The 24,768-nt window shown below is 35.6% G+C and overlaps 1 protein-coding gene across 2 annotated transcripts in view; it reads right to left on the bottom strand.

The window, feature by feature from the left end:
• The window catches only part of ORC5 (origin recognition complex subunit 5), a 70,539-nt gene that overhangs the window by 42,254 nt on the left and 3,517 nt on the right, over positions 1-24,768 (bottom strand). For both annotated transcript variants that reach the window (XM_059816915.1, XM_059816916.1), the window contains exons 3-11: positions 22,805-23,002; positions 18,940-19,014; positions 16,559-16,670; positions 16,079-16,209; positions 13,373-13,421; positions 12,728-12,818; positions 10,579-10,631; positions 8,431-8,543; positions 4,769-4,816 (exon numbers count right to left, since the gene is read on the bottom strand). In XM_059816915.1, the coding sequence (XP_059672898.1) occupies positions 4,769-4,816; positions 8,431-8,543; positions 10,579-10,631; positions 12,728-12,818; positions 13,373-13,421; positions 16,079-16,209; positions 16,559-16,670; positions 18,940-19,014; positions 22,805-23,002 (870 nt within the window). The remainder of the gene's footprint in view (positions 1-4,768; positions 4,817-8,430; positions 8,544-10,578; positions 10,632-12,727; positions 12,819-13,372; positions 13,422-16,078; positions 16,210-16,558; positions 16,671-18,939; positions 19,015-22,804; positions 23,003-24,768) is intronic.

A 24,768-nucleotide genomic window follows, 5' to 3' on the forward strand; every position in this document is an offset into this window, starting at 1 on the left:
ACAAACTGTGTTATCAGAACATAGCATATTTACTCAACTTCGCCTTTACAGAGCTATTCAGTCCCTTATCCTTCTTTGCACCATACACATCATCTTCACACCTCAGCTGACACTGATGGACATTTTAGGCATTACAGATTATTGTATGTAGTAACATTCAATTCAATTGAATTCACAGAAATATGAGTTCGTGATTTTTCAATGTGAAATATTTTTTAAATAACCAGTTTTACAAGAAGGAGAACTACAGTTCATAGGGCAGAACTGGATAGTATTACAACTCAGGCAGCACTGTTAGGACTACAGAGATTTATTTATGACCCAGACTGTCAAAAGTTCTGACAAAGGAAATACTTGTTTCTTTTTAAGTTTGTATTTCATTCTCTCTATTTTGACATCCAGTTTTCTTTTTTGTAGTGTACCTTGATTCATTCTTACTAGCAGAGCAGCCAAGATTAAAGAGGAATCCCAAAATAAAGTTTGTTTCAAAATTCTTCTGGGAAAGGACACCTCTCAAGTATACCACCAGTACCTCTGTGGCATTAGTCATCAGTAAAACACAACCACTCATTTCTTCAGCAAAACAAAAAAGGTATTTCTGATACATGTTTTAGCTTTTCAAATCCAGGAGGTGTCTCCAAAGCTACCTCTGGGCTAACAGAGAAAGCGGTGTGAAAAATAATGGAAACATAGTCAAAACTTTAGCATGGCACCCTCAGTCAGAATGCAGGTGTGGTGTAAGTTATGAACTGTACAATCCCCTGCCCTTCTGCTTCTAAACATATTCTTTATTGAAGCATATTCTTTATTATCAACAGAAAAAGTCAACAAACATACAGTAATTAAAATGTGTACACTCCAAGCAGCTAGCAAGCACAATTAGCATGTAGTAATCTCTCAAGTTGTGTTTAGTACACAGTTATTTCACAAGTTTCTTGCTCTCAATATTATCAGCCCTTTGCTTAGACAGAATACTGTTTTGAACTTTCAAATTATTTGAGAGAAATGCTTTCTTCTCGAAGAAGCACTTCATTTTTATTTCTTTGACAGAATTTAGTTCCTGGATGAATAGGAATTGTTTAGACATTCCTCCAAACAGAACATAGTAAAGAATAACATTTTTAAAAATCTTCTGCAAGGAGCTAAGACAGAATACTTCATAGAATAGTATTTATAAAAATCCAAGGGACCCCTCATCTCACTTAAAGATACCTTCCACATTCAGAAAACCTCTTCAAAAATTTTTATAGCCATCAAATTAACTCTGTGTGTACTCTATCATCTTTCCACCTTGGCAATACACTTGTCAAATGGTTCAAAAAACACTTTTCCCCAGTTGCCACGATTCGTGCTTGTGCCTTTTTATCTACAGCGTCAGAGTTTCATGTTCCCACTATTTAACTGGCCTAAGTCTTTCACCATCGCACAACTGCAAGCCATGTATTCACATTCCAAAATTTCACAAACAAGAATGAGAACCAAAAGCGTTCTCTAAGGAGTAAAAGCTTAACCCAAACTAAATTACCCGCAAAAAAAGGAGAAAGTCCTTAACCTCAGTTGGCTGAACTTTCAACCTTTTTAGCATATAACTAAAGACAGAACTATACTTCTCCCTTTTTTTAGCAGAAAGTATTTCTGAACTTCCTTGGTTGCTATACGAATGAAGCAACTTCAGTTGTAAGCTAGAAATTCTGATACAAAACAAAACCTAGACTGAAATTGAAGCAGATATACTAGACAAACTCTTTCCCAATAAAAAACACACCAACACATTTGATCTTCTGAAGGACTGACATCTGAAAAAGCATACGCCTGCAATAGTAGCTTCACCAGGAAGATCTCTCACTTGTCACTGAACTGGAAAAGCATTGTTCTTGGGCAACCATGCAAAGAAACCCAACAAATTCTGCTGTTATCGGCAACAAGGCAATTAGTAGAATGAGAAAGTCAAGTTTTTCCCCTTATTCACAAGATTTACTTTTTCTAATTAAATAAAAACACAGCCTCTGGACTGAACAGAGTTAAGAATCAAGAAACAGGTTTTTAGCCTGGCTATACCTAAACTTTTAAGGAAGGATTTATTTCATCTAATGTCAACCTGCCAAGTAGGTATGTACAGCCAAACTTGTTTCCTAAGTTCCCATTATAGCCAGTAGAAATCTAATCAATACAGTTTCTGGTGCAATTCATCTGACTGAATACAGAACCTACTTTACTAGGAGACGAATCACACCCTACAGTCCAATGACTGCATCAACTAGCTCTGCACTGTCTATAAAAAGACACTAGCTTAGATGGAGGCACTCACTTGGAGTTAGGTGAATCTGATCTGTAAATCAGTCTTTAGACAAGCTTCTCTGAGGAAAGGTATATTGATATAAGCTGTCACACCAGCTGAAGCAAATGAACCTTTATTTATAACACTGCATACATAATCCTTCTTCCCTATATTTCAGTTCCCCTCACTATAGAATCCTAGTACCAAAATACACAAGTTTACATCTGGGTGATTGTGCAAATATTTATAAAGGTTACAGTATAGTAAAAGGAACATAGGTCTGGAAGATCCTCTTAGGACCTGCAGTCCTGTTCCCCACTACCACAGCTACCATGCCTCAAAAACTTTAAACACCAGACTGCGCTTTGACCCAAAAGCAGTTTCAGTTTCTGGCATCAATACTTACAGCCAAAGGGTCCTTACCTGTAAACTATAAAGAAACACACAAGCAGAGAACCAGTGCTCTGTAACTAGAAGCAAAGGTACTCTTGAAATGCCACAAAGTTCATGTCCTATTCATCAGTCCCTAAGACACACTCCTGTTTCTTGCATGCAATCAGAGTTCAATGTGACACTGTCAACTTAAGAGATATTTTCTGTTAACTATACTTGATGTACTAGGATTATGAATTTCTAATTCTCTTCAAAGTAACACTGATTTTTAATACAACAAAGAGGTGTAAGAATTACATCACTTGCAGTCTTAGAAGTCTGATTATGCAAGTTACTTGTTACAGTTGGACAACAAACCAAACTTCCCTAACTGCACACATGCCTAATCATGCTTTCAGAATATCAGTTCAATACTTAGGTTGTAGGGTAAATGTGAAGTCTACAAAACTAGAATTCATCTAATTAAAGTAAAAAAAGTAACTGAAATCTTACTCATTTTTTTGATCATTAATTTTGTCTACATCACATATCTTTACATTTGTTTGAGTTACCCTCATTTACAGTTCCTTCCTTAGTACCTCCTTCTGTTCTGTTTTTGTACTTACTCAGTAGCATTTAGTTTGCTACAGGAACATTAATAAAATTAAAACCAATTTATCGTTAATGCAGGCACTTCCAAACACTAAGTAGTGAACTCAGATGCAAGTCCATTTAACATAAACAATGACGCAAGAGAACAAGCTCTATGGTACAGTTAAAGTGATCACAACCTCAGTATTTCTTCATCAAATCTCTATTTTCCCATTTCTTTTACATTCCTAGCTGTTCCCATCCCCCTAGTTGCTCCCATCTCATCATCCCAGTTGGAAACCTATTGCCAAGAAAGAATAAAACAAAACACCTTTCCTGCAGAGGATGCAAGGACAGAAGAACATTTAGGTCTAAGACACAATAATTCTTCATTCTCCTGAAAATTATTTATCAACTAAATTAAGACATGGAGGTATTTCAAGAATATAGGAGTCCTGCAAATAATTAAATGCTCTGGAAGTTCTCAGGAGTTCACATGCCAGGGACAAAACACACCAGGTCTACATGTACGGGACACATGCATTCAGAGACTTCAGAATTCTTTAAATTTACATAAACATCTACCTAGCGGTGCAACACATTGCATTTGTTGAAGTTGAACTACGCTTACTTACACTTTCACATGCAAAAACTGCGCCCCTGCAGAAATAAGAGAACTTGAAAAAAATCTTTGGATAGCCAAGGACTCTGTCTTCCTGCAGGGGCAGGAGAAAAATTAGGGACAAGGCTATAGGCAGGATCAGAAGGAAAGGACTATTAGGCTAAGTGTCATATTAAAATTTTTCTCGTATTATTTATACTGCCTGTGGCATAGAGAAGAAAAGGATATAATGATTGTTTCAGCAGGGATTTAGTGCTCTCTGCACTGCTCTTCATTTACGGAGTTTAAAAATAAGTCAACAAGTTACAATGTTAAAATTTGATTTATCTTTTTACATTACAGTTATAAACATACATATAGGTATTCGCTTTTCCTAGCATATCAAATCTCTGTCAATAAAAACTGGTACAGCTCACTGAAATCAATGATATTTAGTTATTTATAACCATGAAAAGGTTAGTCAATAGTTTGACGGAATCCTAAACAACAGACGGGAGTGCAAAGTTTCCAAGCCTCAACACACAAGCTTAAGCTTTTATACCTCACTGCATCACTGGGAATTAAAGTGATGTGACTTTCAAAACTACTAACCACCTATTACTCCAACATCTTTGAGAGAAACTCTCATATCTGGCTCTTCCATGTATAATGTCCTTTAACTAGCTTTATTAAGCACATTTTGTTATACACAAAAATATGGCTTTAGGAGACAAATTTATGCTACAGTTACATTTCAATTAAAAAAAATGTGTGCATCATATGAAACAAATGCACCAATAATTGTTATTTATGCAATTCTGTTGTTTCTATAGTAAACAATGAGGCAAAACAAAAAACAAAACCAGCAGTACAGTAGAAAGAAAATATGTTTTGCCAAGCTCAGCTTAGAAAGATAAAATACATACCTTTTCATGTTTCTTCATAAAGTTGGTCTTCCTAATTTTCCCATGATGCTGTAAACAACAGACAATAGCAAATATTATATGTAAGTTATTTTATGTTCCTTCCATAGCAAAGACAGAAACAAAACAGTCAACAAAAAACTTTATGCTACATATGATAGTATGCTAGTCTGGGTCTGCTTCTTTACTACACCTCCAGTATTTGTCTCTGATGTTACTAGCAATCCTTACTAGAAGCTCTAAAATTACACTTGCCTTACTTATTGCTTCATTGTGTCCCAAGTGGTGCAAAGCCAAAAAAACCCACACTAATATTTTTTGGTGACATGCATAAGGTTTTTTTCTGATCTAATCAGGGACTGATGAGAAGAGGCAGTAAAAATTTGTTTTTAATATGACTTCATGCTACCATCCTCCTCCTACCCTCAGTCACCTAATGAAAAAGACAGATGTTTCACTTCTTTCTCTTTCCAGAGAAGTTTAAATGATGGTCACTTCATTTTCAAAATGTATCCATGCATAAAATCCATCTGAATTTTCACCTTTTATATGCTCCGTTTTAGAATTTGGATGGTATGCAAGTTGGCAGAATGACAACCAGGAATTAAATCAGTACAATACAAAGATAGTTCAAGGTGCAGGAGCCAAACTACAAACAGGAAGGGGGGGGGGGGCGCGGGGGTGTGTGGAAATAATTTAAAAAGGCGCCGCTTTAAAGCAGCATTTAGAAAGGAAGGACTGACCAAAGAAAATAATCAAGTGTTCTTGGATCTCAACTGAAAATGTGAGGGCAAGACAAGGACAGAAATATAGTAAACAAGATATTACAAATGAATGGGTAAAAAAAAAATTAAAAAGGCAGAGGGAGACATGAGGGATGACGTGTGTAAATGATGTAAAATTAGTGGAGAGGTACAAGTATAATATTCTTTAAACATAGTTATGTGCTAATTCTCAAAATATCACCTGATGAGTTTTTCCACAGCCTTGAGAAGTATACCTTATTAATAAGTATAACTTATAAGCATGCTCAATGAATCAGGGAGAAAAAAAAAATACCTCAAATGAAGGAATTCTTTTTACATTTTAATGTTTAAAATCTCGCACTTAGTATTTGTGGACCTCAATACTCAGCCATGTCAAGACGATCTCAGTAACTGTGGCTTTTCTTGACTGACTTCTGAAGAGCTTAGTATTGGACAGGGCTTTAAGTTTCCTTTACATAATTTGCCAGACTGAAAAAAATTACTTCATTCAATTAATACATATCACACAGAGACAACAAAGTAGTCTTTTTATCATGCCTTTGAAAAGAAGACTGCAGTGATAACAGACACCTTTTGGAGGGGAAAGTGATCAAGCCTAAGGTTACACAGCATGCTAGTGATGGATCACAACAAACTGCATTCCTGAATTTTAAAGGTTATGCTGGGATCTCCGTATGGTGTATTTAAGTTATATCAAAAGTGTTTCAAAGCAGGTGAGCAGGTGCCCTATTTCTGTGCAAGCACAAAGAAACATGAAATTTAGAGCTAAGTTTCAGTTAGTTTTTTATTCTGTTTTCTATTAAAATGGTAAGATGAAGACTTCATATAGATTGCTATTCTTCTTCTGTTTTAAAGACTACCTTTCAAAACCAATTTCATATTTTTCTCTCAACCTACTGCAAAGCTCTTGAATTTTCACATAATTAATAGCAGTGCTGCCAATTATTACTTCATTGCTTTATCAGGCTGTTAGCATTCCAGGCTGCCACAAACTGGGAATTTATCTTTAGCTGTAGTATAGCCTAGCACCTATACCAGTAGTGCGGATTAGCAGCTCATTGATCATCTTTTTGTTTGCATCCCTTTTCTGTCTAGCAGTCCTTAGTTAAATCACTCCAGAAGATACTTTTCTGTAATCTACTCTGAATCTCATTACAAACCGGATAAAACCATATTCTATTTTCACAGTCCATATGACTTCTAAAAATGCTCAACTTGAACATGCCCCCAAAAGTGTTGGTTTTGGTGGGCTTTGAGATGGAGCTATTTCTGAAATTTGCCTTAGCACCTGATGAAGGGCTAACTCCTATCAGATGATACGTGTAGCAAGAATGGTAACTTCTGCTTCACCAGTTCCTGGGAAAAATACTTAGTATCACTGATTGAAATACTCTCACAGTCCCTGCTCCAAAAACCTTAAAAGCCCATGTTTACTGTACAAAAGTTTAGCAGGGTTCATGTGCAAGAGCGGAAACAAAATTCAGAGATACTAAAAAAGGAGAAAGGAAAAAAATTAAATCGAGAAGGTTGTTCAGTGAACACAAACAAGAAAGATACAGCAATTTTTGACAACATGCTTTACTGACTTGACTCTTGTAAGCTTTCCTGGTTCTTTGAGTTCCGAGACTGATACGGAAAAATCTGGGCAAAAACACTTCTTCAGCAAATAAATCTTTTACAAAGAGATTGCTTTGGCCAAGTGAAAAGAACAAAAGGTTGCCCATAAAGAAAACTTGTCAATCTGCACTTACTACAAGTAATCCTACACTCTTCTCAGGAAAAGACTAGACAAAAGGGTGAAACACCTACAGCTTTCAAAGTAAGATCATACCAGAAACACAAACCCATATTTAAACTACAAACGTACTAGTATATCATCACTAAGAACTGCAGTAACTTCTCAAAACATGTATCCATTTTTTATTTTCAAGAGGGAAGAAGAAAACAAGCATATTTCTACAAATTTGTCTTGTTCTCATTTTCTTCAGTTGTTCACACCTATCATGAATACCACACATTTATACACCTGCGCATATATTAATACATACTGTAATAATATAGAAAACCTTGAAGTTGGTGAAATGCATAGAAAGCATAATTGCCCAATCACTTTTCTGATATCTGCCTTACTCCCTATATTTTGTCAAATGAAGACCTCAAAAACAACACAATGAGGCAGGCTTAAGGAGAAATGAAGATCCTGGGTAAGAAAGAGACAGACTGCAAACTATGGCACCACAGCATTTGTTTGCAGCATGACCACAAAATAGCCCAAAGAAAAAAAAAAAAAAATTCAACCTGTACATGGCAAGAATTTACAGAAAATGGGGTTTAGCCCATGATTTGGTAGTGAGGATTATACATTTATCCTAAAACATGCATTACCATCATTTCAGCACAACATGTGCCAGCTAATGGAAACACATCTTGTGCAAAAGCAACCTTTTGTATGTTTCTGTTTCAGAAGATTAAAATTGTATAAATACGTTAACAATACACTATGTGATTTTACCTCATTAAAGGCTAACGCAGTTGTGGTTTGTATCTTACTCCAGAAATTTAAGTGTGGCTTATGCCTAAGGACACTGCAGACACTCCACTAAAATCTCTACAAAACAGAGCTGTATCAAATTACAAAAAAATCAAAGCAAAATACTTGTGCCATAACAGTGTTATGCATGTTTTGACGTGAAGAGGAAGTTGGGTTTATTAGACATTAATAATAACTAAATGATCATTACCAATCAGAATATGTGATATACAGGAAAAACTTCTGATCAAATCAAATGAACCACACACAGAAACAGAGCTCAAAATGAATGGTCGAAGAGTTTTAAACTAGGAAATTCAGTAGGTAGGAATACAGTAAGCAGCACTAAGAAAAAAAAATCTCATTACCTTAAGAAAGAACCTCTTATCTGTCCTAACAGGATTGTAGGAGGCAAGGTAAGCAGCTATTAGAAGAAATTTGGAGTAATAAGGAAGTTCCATGTGTGTATGTGCAGAAAGTCCTGTAAAATAAACGAACAGTTTATGAGTCACTGAAACCCACTCTGAACATCCACAAACTTCAAATTAGACTTGTTTGCATCCTTCTTCTGTTCCTTCTCTCCTGCTCCTAAATGAGTATGGCTATTTTCTCAACCCCATTATCACAGATATAAAAAGCAGTGAAGGGCCAAGGAATGGCACAAAGCTAAACAAAACTAACATTCTAAACTCTTTATGGACGCATCTCAAAAACTGTATTTGAAGCATCGGAGATTCATAAATCACTAAGGTGTGATCTCCCTAAAAAAAAATTCCAGGCTACTTTAATTTTAAAGTAATTTTTCTGGCAAACAGGGCAGATGAAGAGATGTATTTAAATACAATGGCAAAGCTTTTCTCCAAGACCCCACCTTCAGGCTGCTCCAGACTATGCCAGACACCTCAGCCAGGAACAGGGCTGACATGATGGAAAAAGAAGCAGGGCTGCACTTATGAGAAACAGTTCAGTATCTCACAATTTTTAGCCGCTGTTTTATTTCCTACAAAACACGTTTTCAAAATTTTAAACTTGATCCAGTTGACCTAGCCTGCTACATGTACACTTCATTAAGATTAAAGTCTCATACATTAAAACACACAAGAACTACAGTCTAGTGAGACTTTTCCTTCCCTCTTTTTACTTTTACTTTGTATTTTTTCCCTTTACATTCCACCGCTCTTGTCACAGTAGTTGCTGCTTTTACGCAGCTTATGAATATGAATAGGACGATCAAACCACCTTACTTTATCAGTTGTCTAACTACGGAGACCACCAAGGGGACTCTCTTGTGCCGTCTTTGCTTACAGATTTTCATTTCAATGGTTTCTTGTTCTGTGAAGTACCCGTACTCTTATGCTTTAATCCACAAATATCAGCAAATAAAAATCAAGGAATTAAATATGTTTAAAAGTTAAGATTCAGAGCCCCCAGTGTGATGAGAAGCATCCTGGATGATAGCTAGTAATAATTTCCTCTCATACAGGCACAAAAGGACAGCAGTTTTAGTTTCATTTACAATCAAGAGACTGTTTTGTATTGCATGTTAATTACAAAATGCAACACCAAATAAACTCTTACATATACACAATTTAGTTTAATACAGAAATATCTGTTTCTACTCCATTATTCTGGTCTGCCAATATTGCATCATGCACTGAACTATTTGCTTATTTACATCCACAGTAAAATTCATTATAATTGCTTTTTAAGCATGTTATTATCAAATGCTGTTTACCAACAAGACAATTTCTCCTACTACATGTACCTAAAAATCCTAGAAAACGTGTTTTAAATAAAGTCTCCCTTTTTGAGGCTGTCAGGTGCAGAAGTATTTCATGATCAAGAACTTATTTGTCATGATAGATCATATGGAAAAAGTGTTCCCAAACTATGAACTGGTCAAAAGACCATGACCGACTGGCATCACCAGGAAAATGTTTTAGTATTCCTTCCTAAATTGCAAATGAAGGCTGACACATATATTGACATTTGACTTTCAAGCCTGTATAAACTACAAAATCAACAAAGCTGTACTCCTCCAAGGAAAGGACAGAAAGAATTCTTGCAATTCTGACATTTCTCTTTGCCAAGAAATCAGGACACAGGACAGCTGTTTTGTTTAGGAATGCACTAATCCAGTGTAATACACCAGGTATAATATTCCCTTCTCCCCACTCAGACCATTCTGCCAGTTGGCACACAGAGGTTTGACCATCGGGGTCAACCCATTCCTCGTCCATTCTTACATAAGAAATACTGCTTTAAAGAAGTCTGCTTTTACCCACAAAGGACACCTTAGGGAAGATTACTCCCAGTATATATACTAGGGGAAAAAATAGTAACAGTCCTCAAAATGTTCTCAAAAAACCATGATGACCCTGAACTGTAACTGAATGCTAACAGGTAGCCTCACCTATGCAGTTTCATTCACATGTTCTCAGATAACAATGACCCAGTCAAACTGAAAAGTACACATTTCACATTACAAGCCCCTACGGAGTTACTGTATCCAATACCTTTCAACTGCCCAGGTTCTCCGTCATCACGCTGTAAGCGCTCCCACTGTGAGCTAAAAGACAGATAATGCAAATATATAAAGATGAAGTATCTGTTAGCGTTTTAGAGAAAACTACCTGCTTGGTATACATATATTTTAATGACACTTACTAATTGTAAAATATCAATTTCTTTCCATCCAACTACCACCAGTAAGCAAGTATCAATAGCGTTCTAAGTTTCAAGAACAATGCAGAATTAGATAAAAAGTAAGAACAGTGATAGTTTTGTTTTTTTTTAATCTGATTAGTAACTGTTTATGCTAGTGAGAACAATACTATAATTACTTCATAATGTAATTTTGAAGTCTACATAAAAAACACAGCAACACTTGTTCTTCACTGAAAAACTTTGAAGATATCAAGATGGAACATTCTGTCAGTGAAAAATGTCTGCAAGTAGTATGGTGTTTTCCTAAACAACAGAAAAAAATTTCACTTTAAAACTTCTCTTAAGGAACAACATTGTTAGAAACGTCATGATTTTAGATCATTTTGTATACCACAAGGGGGTAAAAAAAGGTTTGTTAAAGCACCAGTGCTTTTTTGTTTTGTAATGATCTTTATGAACAGGGTTTATGAGCCATAAGCCATAAAACTTATGAGAACAGTTTAATGAGAGCTGATGTAGTACTCCAATTATAATGAATGATCAATCAAATTATCAATGAGCAAAGTTTTTATCCAATGTCTATTTTACAGGTAGAATGAAAAAGTTACATTTTCATCTCAGTTTAGGTAGCACAACAGCTGACAGCAAAGTTCTATTGCTACAACTTTTAACTTGAAGAAAAGCCCAGAATAATTACAGTTCTGTGGCCAGAAAAAGTGATATGGTCATTTTAATTCCTCAAGCATTAACTGGTACACAGAGGTAAATCCTAGCGCTATTATGCAGAAAGCTGAAATTTATAATAAAAAAACCAGCAAAGCTCAAATTCATAATCAAAGAAAACTGTAAAGAGGGAAATCTAGTTATTTTGGAAACAATTAATAAGATATTTTATACCATAATCTTATATTACACCCTAATTAGTGTAGGCAATTACACAATATAAAACATCAGGAAGATCCTGAGTGGACTGTGTAATCAAGATCAATATTGAGTATAAATACATATTTGAGGCAAACAGAATAATGCCTCATTATACAGTGAAATCTAGCTCATATGGAGTAAAATCAATTCTCTTTTTGAAGAAACAATCACTTTTCCAAAACATTCAGCAAAGACTTCTACTACACACCCAGGTTCAGTTACCAGAATACTCTGTGGCCTCAATGACATTCAAAGGAAAGAAATCCTTATGTCCGATTTCTTTATCTTGATACAAACACTACTGAATTATCTCTCTTTACACAGCGTAACATCAGAATCACTCATCTTAAAGGCAGAGAAGACATTAAATCTAAGCCGATTATTACCATTAAAAATGAACACCACCATCTTTTTTCTGTCAGTCTGGCAACTTAAGAAATAAACAAGGAATCTAAAACCATACCAAGAGAAACTGAGCCCGTTAGCAGGACAACAGCTTTTAATGCTGTCAAAAATGGTAATCCCATGTAAGGAAAATTTTGCCCTTGGACAAGAAAATATGGGGTCAGAAAGCAGAGTAAACATACAAACCTAGCTCTACTAAACAAAGCTAAGGGACACAGATATTCAAAATTTGTAACGTCTCATAAGACTTTTGAGGCTTGCATACATGCTTGGTACAGCAAGGATCTGCCAAGTCAACTTTACAAGTGTGTTTTAAACTGTACCTGTATATTCTGGTGATGGATTCCCATGCTTGGCAGTTTCATACATGACAGAAAATGGGTCTATCTGTATGACCATCAATGAAAAAGAGAACACAACCTGCTGCCACTGCTTTACTTATTAAATATTTTATATGCTACAAATACCGTTTCATTTAAAAATTTTCTCCTGAGATACCCTATTTCTAACATTATACAGTAAGAAAGAAATGCACGTTAAAGAAAAAAGATTCTATCTAGCAAAAAAGAAACACTAGCCATGAAACATAATTGAGAGAGTAAATATTTAGAAAGGAAGCCTGTTAACAGCAATGTAACAAAACAAACAAGCCCTCTTCCCCCAAATTACCTGGATATTTCCCGGAGATAAACAGTCTGCATTGCCTTCTTCAAATGAGGTTCAATATTTTTCCAGAGTTTGCGGGTGTCACGTTCATTTGCTGCACCAAGCCAGAATCAAATCTGTTAAACATTTAACTCACACAACACTAAAACTCTTATCTCTAACACCTGAACAGTCACAGGCATGACATAATAAGTCTAACACCCTGACTCTGAAATGCTGTATTAGGATGATGCACCATCATCACCCATTTGCAAGCACATGCTACCACGGCAAGGCTGTTTCTCTGTGCTTTATTCTGGGACAGTTTGGCAGAACCTCTGCTCTCATTTTCTCCTCTTCGCCTTGACAGAGAAATGATTTGTCCCACTACTTTTCAGAAGTCCTGGTGGCTGAGTGACGAGAAAGATTTATAGGGGGAAGCAAGCTTTCACAGTCTTTCCATCTCATTTCCATAAAACACCACCAGCAAATGTCATCTACAGCTTCTGCTGCAAATGCTGCCTACTGGGTGCAACTGGAATAAGCAATGCTGTTGTGACCAGAGAAATGATAACAACACAGCAAGGATCGAAGCAAAGTCTTCCACAAAACCCAAAGGAGGGCACCTGCACTCTCATACACCTGCTCAAATTAAAGACAGAAGCTTACCTTCTCCTCTGACCACTGGTTCACAGTATTTAGAAAAATTGAGCGCTGCCTACAGAAAGTAAAAAGTACAACATATTAAAAATGTACTATATATTTGATCTAGCTACAGAATATAACAAGCAGAGTAATTCATTACTTGCAAAACCAATTAATTATTTTTCAGTCAATAATTATGCCGCTTGCTTCCAAACATTATACTGTAAAACTTCACAACATTTCTGCAGATGAAAATACAAACAGAAGTAATCTATCACAGGTTATTTGGTTTTCATCGCAGCAAAATCTGTTTACTGTACTCAGGGGTTGCATTTTTTTTTTTTTAAATAACATCATAATTAAACATTATGAACGCAAAAATGTCTTCATCAACTTCACTCATCCCTTCATTTTCAGATAAAACTCTCCATTCCAGGAGCAGTTCATGTTCAAAAGTAGGCCACACATACTTACATGCACACAAGCGGAAATTAGTTAAGAAAAAAACCCAAACCCAAAAAACCCCGCTAACACATTCCATATTCAAATGAACTCCTTTTGCCTAAGACAAGATTGAGATATCTTGACAAGGTTGTAATCTGTTCTAAAATGGTTAAATCAATATCACACAGCATTTTGTAAAATTAAAATCCTCACATCTCATTCTCCTTCTGTGCTACTGCACCTTATTAAATCTCTGTGCTAGTATACAGAACTCAATGCAGTAACTTCCACATATAAATCTAATATAATTCCAGAATGTATTATTAATAAAGACGCATAATAACGTACACATTTAGAGTCTATATTAGACACTACAGAGTTGTTCAGAAGCCTACAGACAGTTGCATGTGTCTGTCATTACCTTCTACAGAAGAGACTTGTCAAGCACGAAAAAGAATTTAGGGTCCAATTACGTAAATCTTTTCATAATGTTGGTATTTCACACACATACAAACAGTGCATCTAAAGCTAATGAAATTACTCTGATAAGCAGAGCAACTCAAGTACATGTCTAGAAGAACTGTGACCGTAGTTGCTGAAATCTGATGGAGACACAAATAGAAATCTCATTTAAATATAAAACCTGTATAGTTAACAGGTAAGTTCAGCTGAAGTTTAGCTACATTTTCCTGATGGAAATGCAGGCAGAACATTCAGATCATCTCACTAGCACTGATTTGTTTCACTGGCCATAACCACCAATCACTTCAAACTTGTAAAATTTCCTTGTACACAGCGTAGTTACTTAAATACTAATCTGATGAGCTAATAATTGCTATTGCTATTCAGCTTTTCTAATGCAAAGGTCACCGTCAAGTAATTTTTATTTTTCTTCTGTTAGTTTGTTTGCTATTACGTTCTTCAATTGATATATGGTTAAAACTGCTTTTTCCAAATATCGTCAATGTATTTTTGTTCCCTCAAGCATGACTGTATTGCAGGAACTTCGACTTACCTATTTGATTCTTAATTCCAAAAGACAGACAATGAAAATATTTATGCCAATCCTCACTTCTCCAGGCTTTTGAGTCAAACTAATGTTATATTTCTGTAAAACTGTGCAACAGATCTGGCTTGTAACAGCTTGGTTACCTTAAAATCCTCTGCAGGAGGCAAATCAAGTGAAAATTTTACACTCCTAAATAATATAGGAAAATGTTTCAAATTTTAAGTTAAATTTCCTATAACGTTGAAGTATAAAGAATGTTGGGCGGCAAGTTACATTTAATAAACACGGGAAACAATAGAACCTGAGGCTGGACATGCTGAGACCATGTAATTGAATTCAAATGTTGAAAGCAACTGTCTGGCATTCCACTACATAGTCCAGGAAACGAATAAAACAGAAGGCTATTTAGGGATTACAGAAGTCCACGTGAGCAAGGAGGTAGCAATAAGAGCAAAGCCACATAACGACATGTAAGAACTTCAAGAAAAAAGAAGCACAGTGAGGCCGACCATTGCTTGAATAAGTAAAATCATAACTATTACTTCCTCTGACTGAATTACAAACAAACACAAAAAAATCATTAACCAAGTCTGTAATGGAGTTGTCCCTCAAAAACCGCTGCAGTTGCAGCATTTGCTTCAGTGTACTTACCAGTAACGTTTCATCACATTTATCTCCTTATCCCAACAGGTGAAAAAAGGTAACCTAGTCTTCTCAGTCACTCTCTGATATTGAGGAACAGCTTGAGCTCAAAAACCCCAACAGAAGTTCTAGGCTGAGTGAACCACACACAGCCTGGCATCTCATTAGTGCAGCTTTTGTTGCCTCTGACCAGAAAACTACATAGCAATGGAAACCCTTTACAGCCACCAAAACAATTGCAACCACTGTAATGGATTTTTAGGGAAACTGCATTTTGAGCTAACACATTCTTAAAAGGGTAGATTCAGACTAGTCATAAGGAAGACTTTTTTACGATGAGGGAGGTGAAACACTGGAACAGGTTGCCCAGAGAGCTGGTAGATGCCACATCCCTGGAAACATTCAAGGTCAGGTTGGATGGGGCTCTGAGCAACCTGATCTAGTTGAAGATGTCCCTGCTCATTGCACAGGGGTTGGACTAGATGACCTTTAAAGGCCCCTTCCAACCCAAACTATTTTATGATTCCATGATTTTTCTCTTTGTCCATATTCAACAATAAATCTAGACTTTCAGAGCTTATTTGGCAAAAAAACACCCCAAAACAAAACAACAACTGTAAAGGAGCCCATCTCACCAGATGCTGAAGTTCTTTCAGATCCCTACAGACCATGTAGAAGACACCAAGCAGAATATTGATATATGCAGCATAGAAATCCGCAGAATATTCCGGGGGATGATTCTGAGACAAGATCTTCTGCAGGTGTCCTGTTTAAACAAAAGTAACTTTTGATTATTTAAAGCTCACTTAGTAAACTGACCACATTCTACAAGTTAAGTGGAAAAACAAACTATAATCATCACTAAAAAGCCTCAAATCCACCAAAAACTAAACCAGCAAATATAATGGAACCAAAATGTTACTTTTTGATGTTCTGGCAAGTGGAAAAAGACAAGTCTTTTAGAGGTTGTGCAAATATAGACTTTTACATTCCAGGAACTATTACATACTCCGGATTCTGCAAAAGGCATGCTGATAAACAAAGAAAAAACATTTGGATGTTGTTTGACAAAGTATTATTCAATCCCCAAAAAGAAGATTAAAGAATTAGTTTACCTATGCTGTAATCAGGAAAATACAAGGTGAATGGCTCAAAGCATCCAGTATTTGGACGGAACAGTTCCCATACTATTTCACTGAGCAGGACAACTGTCACATTTCTGTCAGTCTACCCAGGGAAGAAAAAAGAAAAAAGACAGAGTGACAGATAAGCAAAGAAAGAAGAAAATAACATTACATGTCACAATATCAATGAGAAAAATTATTATTGTGACATTTCTGTTCCACAAAAATAATCAAATTTACAGTTTAATACAAATTACTAGCATAGTAATAAAGCTTCAGCTGGACTAATCAAGAAGCTCATATGTTTGCAGATTTTCATAATTACATGAGATTTCTTCTCATCCCTTGCCATTTCACTGATGTGGAAGCTTTGTGGGATGATAGAGCTCTGGTACTAGACAATACCAAGTAGATTCCTTTTTTGCAAGGTTTTTGCAACCATACTAAAAATTCTGCATAACAAAAGATGCTTTTAAATACGGTTCTTCAAGAAAGACATTTCAAAACTATTGAGGTACCTCAAGAAAATAAGAGGAAGTAACGCAATTGAATTGACAATGCTTAATATGAGCTATGAATGACTTGAAAGAAAAGTTTCAATATTATTCCCTTTCCCTGAAATTCAGGGAGAATCTTTTTATTTACTCTTCCCAGTTCTTGCCAAAGTGGCACCCACCCCATATTCTTTACTGCTTCTTCTTTCTCTATTTTCATAGTTGTTTTTTTTTTTCTTTGAATGAGAGTGCATCTTTCTGTACATCGCTTTCAATTGTGTTCCTCTCCCCTCTCTCCTAGTATTTTAGCTGAGAAAAGTACTAAGGTATTTTCAGTTCAGTTCCTGACAGACCTTCCAATATGAAAAACTTAAGTACTTCCCACCACAATCCTCACAGAAATCATGCATCCTGTGGCACATTCTTCACCAACAATACCCCAGTCCCATGAAATCTTTCACCATTAATGAAGTTTCTTCTCTGCTTTCACTCCAGGAAAGGATGTGATGCAGCAGATTTGCTTCTACAACATTCCTCTGCAAGATCAGCCACACAACAGTTTTACAAAGCCTCAGTCCAGAATCCAGAATTTAAGCAACTGGAATCTCAGCATTCAGGAAAGCTGACAAACTTATTTGGAGGTTACTTTTGAAGTATTTCTCTAGCATATTTAAGTCTTAGCCTATGGTTTTTTGGTCCCTGAACAGCAATCATAGGCCTAAGATTTCCTTCTTTCTCTCTGTCAGACAGGTTGTTTCTGCTTCAGGGGCAGCAAAATCCAGAACATGGGCAGAACAGATAAAAAGAGCCAGAAAATGCACCAGCTGCCAGGATTAAGAACACAGCTGTGAATCAGTCTTCATTCAGTAAATACAGAAATCAGCATTACCAGAAGATTGAGTGCCACACAAAAGTCTTGAGATAACAAGTGTAATTTCAGCTATTTAGATGTTCAGACATTTCAAAGCACCACCACCTTCTGGTTTTGTCTTCAGTTTCTCTTCAGAGAATGCACCATTTTTCCTTATTCCAAAATGTAAGCTTTGATACTTCAGAAGTGAGAGAGGGAAAGATACAGTGGTTTACTCCAATCAGAAACATGCTGTGGCACAATTCCAGTAGAAGTGTAAAAACTCTCTGCCATCATAAAGCACATTCGCAGCTGCTGAGCTGTGCAGCTCCAGTCACAATTAAATAGCTGGTGGTCTACTGACCATCCTCAAGCCAGCCACCATGTAATGTTGTGAAGTTTCACATGGGAGAAACTTGAGGAAAACAAATGTTTCCTGAGTTGCAAACTCACGCTTCCAATGCTGAATTCACTCAATGTGGTTGGGCTCTCTTGAATCAGCAGCTGACTGAGAAGCAGAATTTGGATTCCCACACAAACATCTGACAACCTCTAAAAGGGGTTTTATTTGTTTGTACCAAGCTAATAGGAGCTATGTTGAAGCTTCTCCTTATAGATTATAGTCTGCCTGAGATTTTTTTTCTACAATTATTACAAAACTTTAAATGAAGAGTAGAAAAATTTCACATTCTTCTTAAAAACAAAAATATCTAGAAAAGACAGCTATGTATCTGACACCAGCCTCAAAAGAATCTACAATAGATCAGATATCATAAAACAAGATACTATTAAACAGAATTCTAAAAAAAATTAAGACTGTAAGAAAAACCTGTCAATGTTTAAATTCTGGTTTGGTTTCCAGTTTTGACCACTGCCAGTTGATTATTTGCAGGGGGGAATTAATTATGCAACTTTTCTCATCTAAAGAATCACTTATCCTGATCTGTGAGCCTAAATGGACAGATACCACGTGCTCAGTTACTTTCAATACACAGGACACATACATTAATTTTTTTCCAGACACTTACCAACTCTTGAAGCCTAAGAAACGCTGGCAGGATGTTTGCTTCCATTTCCCTCAGCTGCTCTGCTCTATCCAGTACCTTTTAACAAAACAAGGAACTTATACAGACAATGTCAACTTCCATTCTCACATGGACTTAAAATTAATTCTTAGCTACTGGAAACTCATTTCACCGATGGCTCTTAGACAGCAGAAACCACCTAGCTATCAAGACCCCTTAAAAAAGCAACATTGGAGAGATTATTGCTTCAGGTGTGCTTCCGGGAAGCCCAAGCAGCTCTGCCATCTAAAAAAAAGATACAATCCGCAGGCAAGCAACACTCGTGGCTTGATGGGCATGGTGTTGTGTGGTGTGGGTGGTTTTTTGTGTGGCTTTGTTGTGGTTGGTGGTTTTTGGGGTTTTTTTTCGTTTGTTTGGTTGGTTTTGGTTTTTTTGTAATGGTTGGACTTGATCTTACAGGTCTTTTCCAACCTTAGTGATTCTGTGATTCTCATGCCTTATGACAGTAAGAATTAAAACATAAGTATACCAGTCAAGAATATCACTGACAAAGCCATGATATCATTAACAACCATTGAAACATCAATTTTTGTCCAAAATTCTTCTTACACTTAAAAATTATGTGTAGTACTGTAGCACTATAGCAACATGCTTACTGTAGGAGAGCTATCTTTTCCCACTATGAAATTATTTTTCAGAAACAAATAAGAGCTAATATTTTCAAGAAGTTAGCTATCATCTAGAATTCACACAAATGAATCTTGAGAGAAACTTTTCTTGCCATAGTTTGCAGCCTAGAAATTTACAGGATTTATTGTATGCAAACCTCACATAGCAGTAACAGGTATGTAGCATATGTACAGCTTAAACAGGAAACACTGTATCTAAACAACTAACAATTTGCAGCCTAGAGAAAAAAATAGGAGCACAAAAACATGCATCCTTTGGCAAAAAAAAATTTGTATTTCTAGTGCACTTAAAATCTTAACAGGAATGAAAAAAGAGAATAGAAACACATTTCTTTTGTGTTTTATTTACTACTCACAATATAAATCTAAATTCTGAAGTTCATTACTTGAGTTACTGCTGTTGAAACAGAAACTATACGTCCCTAGAAAATTATATTTTTCTATCCTTTTATATTTCCTCCCCACACCAAAATATCAAGACATCTATCATTTTTGTTGCCTACAGAATTTTATGTGGACAACCAAGAAACATTTTATGAAAATGGTATTTCAAAATCACACTGTACAGGAAAAAAACCTGAAAGAGCAGTATGTCTGCAACAACAGCTCACACTTCTTGGGAATTTATTTAAAACTACAATATAACATAAGATTTTATATTGACATCTGCATTTGGTTCATATAATAAACAACTTCAGGAATGAACACCGCTTTACGTTACTGACCAAATAGAGGCTACATATTTTTACTAATAAAATACTGCTTATTGGACCCAGTGTCATGGAGCTACTGAACACAAAGCTTTAAGATCTTGACCTAAGTAGATGTTACTTTTTAGTTAAGTGGGAAACAGACTAAAGTTTCTATTACAGCAGATAAAATATACAGTGACCCTGGCTTGTGCAATATGTCAGGTGGTTCACAGAAAGAGCCTACCCAAAGGCCTATAAATCCACACCTTATTCCTTAGTTTTAATATACATTTGTCACCCTTCAGCTTTTTTTAAAAACTATACATTTTAGAACTGTCTGCCAACTTACATTAAAAACAGCAGCTTGTTACTTCAGTAAAGGGCTAAATATTTTAAATGTATAAATGACTACAAGTTATATCTGCTCCAGTTTTCCAGGTAGTTAAAATGAATAAATTCATTTTTCATATGTAATCACAAGCATTCAACACCCATGCTTGGGTTAAGAGAAACATTTAGACTCCTTTGCTTGAAAGAAAACATTTATCTTAATCTGCTCTGAGTTAATTGGGCTGAAATATGACATTATTTACTACCAAAATGAAACAGAATAAATTAGCATTGCCAGTTTACGTTACCAGCATGCTGGTCTTCCATCAGTCTCAATTTAAACCACTCTACAATAAATCCCGATGACACAGGTTAATATACATTAATTGATTTCCCCCATTCCTGTCTGTTCCCATGCAGAACAGAACTGAAATACTAATTTAATATTTAATTCTTCTGATTCAGCAACTATTTACATGACACAATTGAACCTTTCTAGGTATTTAACAGTTTGCCTTCTCTAACCATTGTTCAATAACTTTCTAATTTTCTGAGTGATACTAATTTTCATATAACACATGAAGCATTCTTTACTGATGTAGAACAGTTTTTTAATCCAAATATTGATCTGAAAGTAAAATTTTACTATAGGAAGTATTTTATGAAATTCCCTAAAGGTTATTTTAGCGCTAAATTCTGTTCTTATGGAATTGTTAAAGGATGCCAATACCACTTTTGTGATGGCAAATTAAAACAAATTATCAATGTATAACTTCTTATCTATTGTAAGTACTGGTGCATTTTTTCTTCATTCAATTTTTAAGTATGTCAAACTTATTAACCTCATGAGCTGTAGGAAACTGAGATAGTACTGTTTCCACTAAACATAATATGAAGTTATTTAACTCAGTGTTTAAGTATTTTTAAATGGAAATAAAACTTATTTAACTATAACCTGTGAAACAGAATGAAGAACGTTCAGTGTAATTATGAACTTCTCGTTTGACTACAAAAAAACCCAAGCAGTATGCCCCTTGATTGCTGTGAGAAACATGCAGAGTGATTACCCAGGGTGATTAAGCTTTCAATCTTGAATCACTTTCATGTTTTCTTAAATAATCTATTTCACCTCTTGTAAAAAAATCTTAATTCCTGCTGCTGGGCTGAAATTTCAGTCCATGTCTTTTGCACGTCCACAACGCATATATACAGTTACACATCACTAATACTATGGCGTTCATGTTTTTAAGATAATAGATTTTTTTTCAACCAAGAGCTAAAAAAAAAAAAGTAGTTTTGAGAAGTCTTTGTCCTTTCCTCAGACCTCTTGTATGCCTGAAATTTGTTTCTGTGTCCATCTCTCGGCATGATAAATGCCATTACAGACGTCTGCAAATTTTGACTCATTTATGTAGTTAAGATTATCACAGGAAAAAAAAAAAACAAAACACTAGCATTCTGGTACTACCGATTCAATCATTCCTGTGATCTAAATTCTGATTATTTTTCCTGCAGTCTGCCTGTTTATTCCACTTGAATATATCAAATTTTTCATTCCAGTCTTTTTTTCCACCTTAATTTTGAAACTACTGTTCTTGTCTCTGAGGGCCACAAGTATAGCTGAAGATGTAAGATCTCAACAGCACTTTTACAGAGGAAATTATGCATTTTAGTTCCTTAATATCACTTCTAACTTGAACCTATTCTAGCCAACCAATTCTTGTCATTTGCATGCTCCATAATTCACTTCTGCCCTGCTTCCCACCTTTGCTTTCTCATTTGTGAAGCTATCTTCACAAGGAAACATAAGCATGACTTACTAATTATGAAATAAATACAGGCTCTCTATATTTAAAGGTTTTGTAATACTATTACATACCCAATTAAAATATATAATATAATTTATATTCATTATTAGTTATGCTCTACAGTTTTTGTGTAGAAAAAGTTCTAAACGAGGAAAAATACAGAACCTCATCTAAAGCCAGTAAACCAACGTAAAGAATCTAACCATTATCAGCAGATTCTGAATGAGGTCCACACAGAAATTTTGTGAAAACTGCCCTATAATGCACACATTTCACATACAAATTATCGATAACAATTACTCACACCTTAATAGAAATGAAACTGGAACATTAAAATTAAATTACTTACAATGTATAATGTTTGATCTTGAAGCTCTTGACTCGCAACAGCTTGTTTAAACAGACGTACAAAGTCATTGAAAGTATCACAAGGCACATGAGAAGTCTGTTCTGTCTCAGAAGAGCGGTTTTGCAACTGGATGAGAATTTCTTCTAAAAGAAGTCGTGAAGTAAAGTATTCCACACAGTTCACAAACACATGAGGAAGCTGAAGACGATAAAAAAGAGATACAACTTTACTTGGCTTTTTCAGTGTAAATACTCCAGAATCCGTTTTCTCTTCCAGATGAGACAATGAAGGAAACCACACCTTGCCAACACAATATAGAGTATAAACCAAAAAACCTTGCCAAAAAAGAATGATTACTTAGGTACCTAGTCAAAATGTTATATATCACAAAGTGAAGATAGATCTGATGAATCCTCATATGAAACACACAGTGTATCTTCTAACTACGTTTAAAAATTGTGAGCAATACATAAAAAGAAAACCAAACAGCATTTAGTTCAAAGAAAAGTTAGACAATCATAACACATTACAGTACTGTAAAATAGTCCGTTACAAATTACAGTGTCTAGATAACATGAACGTCTCAAACTTATATTACAAAGAAAGTAATCTAGGAGCACACTCCCCAAAATTACTTTGAATGCTTTTAGCATTCATTGCATACAAATGATAAAGTGTAAGCTTCTACATCAGACACGTGTTATCAGCCTGCTTGTGCAGAACATTTTTAGAAAACCAGATCTTTTCAGAGCAAAAAGCATGTGAAAAAAGCAGAGTATGAGATACATTTTATGGCAATCCATAAAATGTACTTGAAGTACCGGTTTAGTACTATTGAAAAGTTAAGGTCATTTGTCTATAAATAGAAGACACTATAGACTACAAAATAGTACCTACATAAGGCAAAAAAGGTAATTTTCTAGCAAGTCTATTTTTAAGAAATAGATTATTTGCATAGCTCCATATTCCAAAGGCATATGCTCTTTTTTACACTGAACATTAAAACCTCTGGAAAACATTAGTCATTGGGATACATATGCATTATTTGCAAAATTAAACTTCTAATACAGGAATGTGTGTGTCTATCAAAACAAACAAAAAAAATCTAAGTACTTCATTTCAGTCTTTCTATTTAAAATATAATATATGGCATATGATTCAGCAGATGTGGGAAAGTGTGGGTGTATGCTGGCAATCCACTCAAACAGTGTGGAAATCATAAGGAAAAGCTTTCTTATGATTTTGAACACTATTAAAAGAAAGGGACTACATCTCCAAAAGCACCTTTCAAAGAGCTGCACCTCCACAGCAGAAGGAAAGCTGTTTGGCTCAGATGTGATTCACAACACCACGTTATGTAGGAGACACATATACTTGATAATAGGAAGCTCTGTAGAAACAATTGCTGCTTAAATCCTATTCCTTTCCAGGGTCTGGCCACATTTTTTGGTACGTTGCAAGTGGGTAGCACAGTGTTAGGAGCACTGCGCGAAAGGCTACTGCATGAAAGAGGATCACGACCATTGTCTTGCACATTTCTCCCCCTGCAGAATTTTTAGTGAAGGGGACTTTTGCATAAAACCCAGTCCTGCAGGTAAGTGCACTCTGGACAAGCCAAAAGTATCAGAGCTGTTAGAACAAACAAGTGGAAATTTATGGTTTAGGCGTAAAGTAGGCACTTGTCATTGGATTTAAATCCCTGAAGTACGTGACTGACAAAAACATAGGCATTAACAGGTTTAGATGGAAATTTCTGTGATGACACCCTTCAACTTAGGAGGAATTTAAAACATGTTTAGGTAAAAATTAGAACAAGGAATAAAACTAGCACGATTATACACATTTGCTAACAGAAAAAGAAGGGCCACAAAAGTGGCAAGAACCTAGTGCTTAAAAGTCTTCTGCCAGCAATGACCAGAGAGGGACTGAAATGGACTTAAGGCCATACCTCTCTACATCATTCT

The sequence above is a fragment of the Gavia stellata genome, chromosome 4 (assembly GCF_030936135.1).
Source record: "Gavia stellata isolate bGavSte3 chromosome 4, bGavSte3.hap2, whole genome shotgun sequence".
Lineage (NCBI taxonomy): Eukaryota > Metazoa > Chordata > Aves > Gaviiformes > Gaviidae > Gavia > Gavia stellata.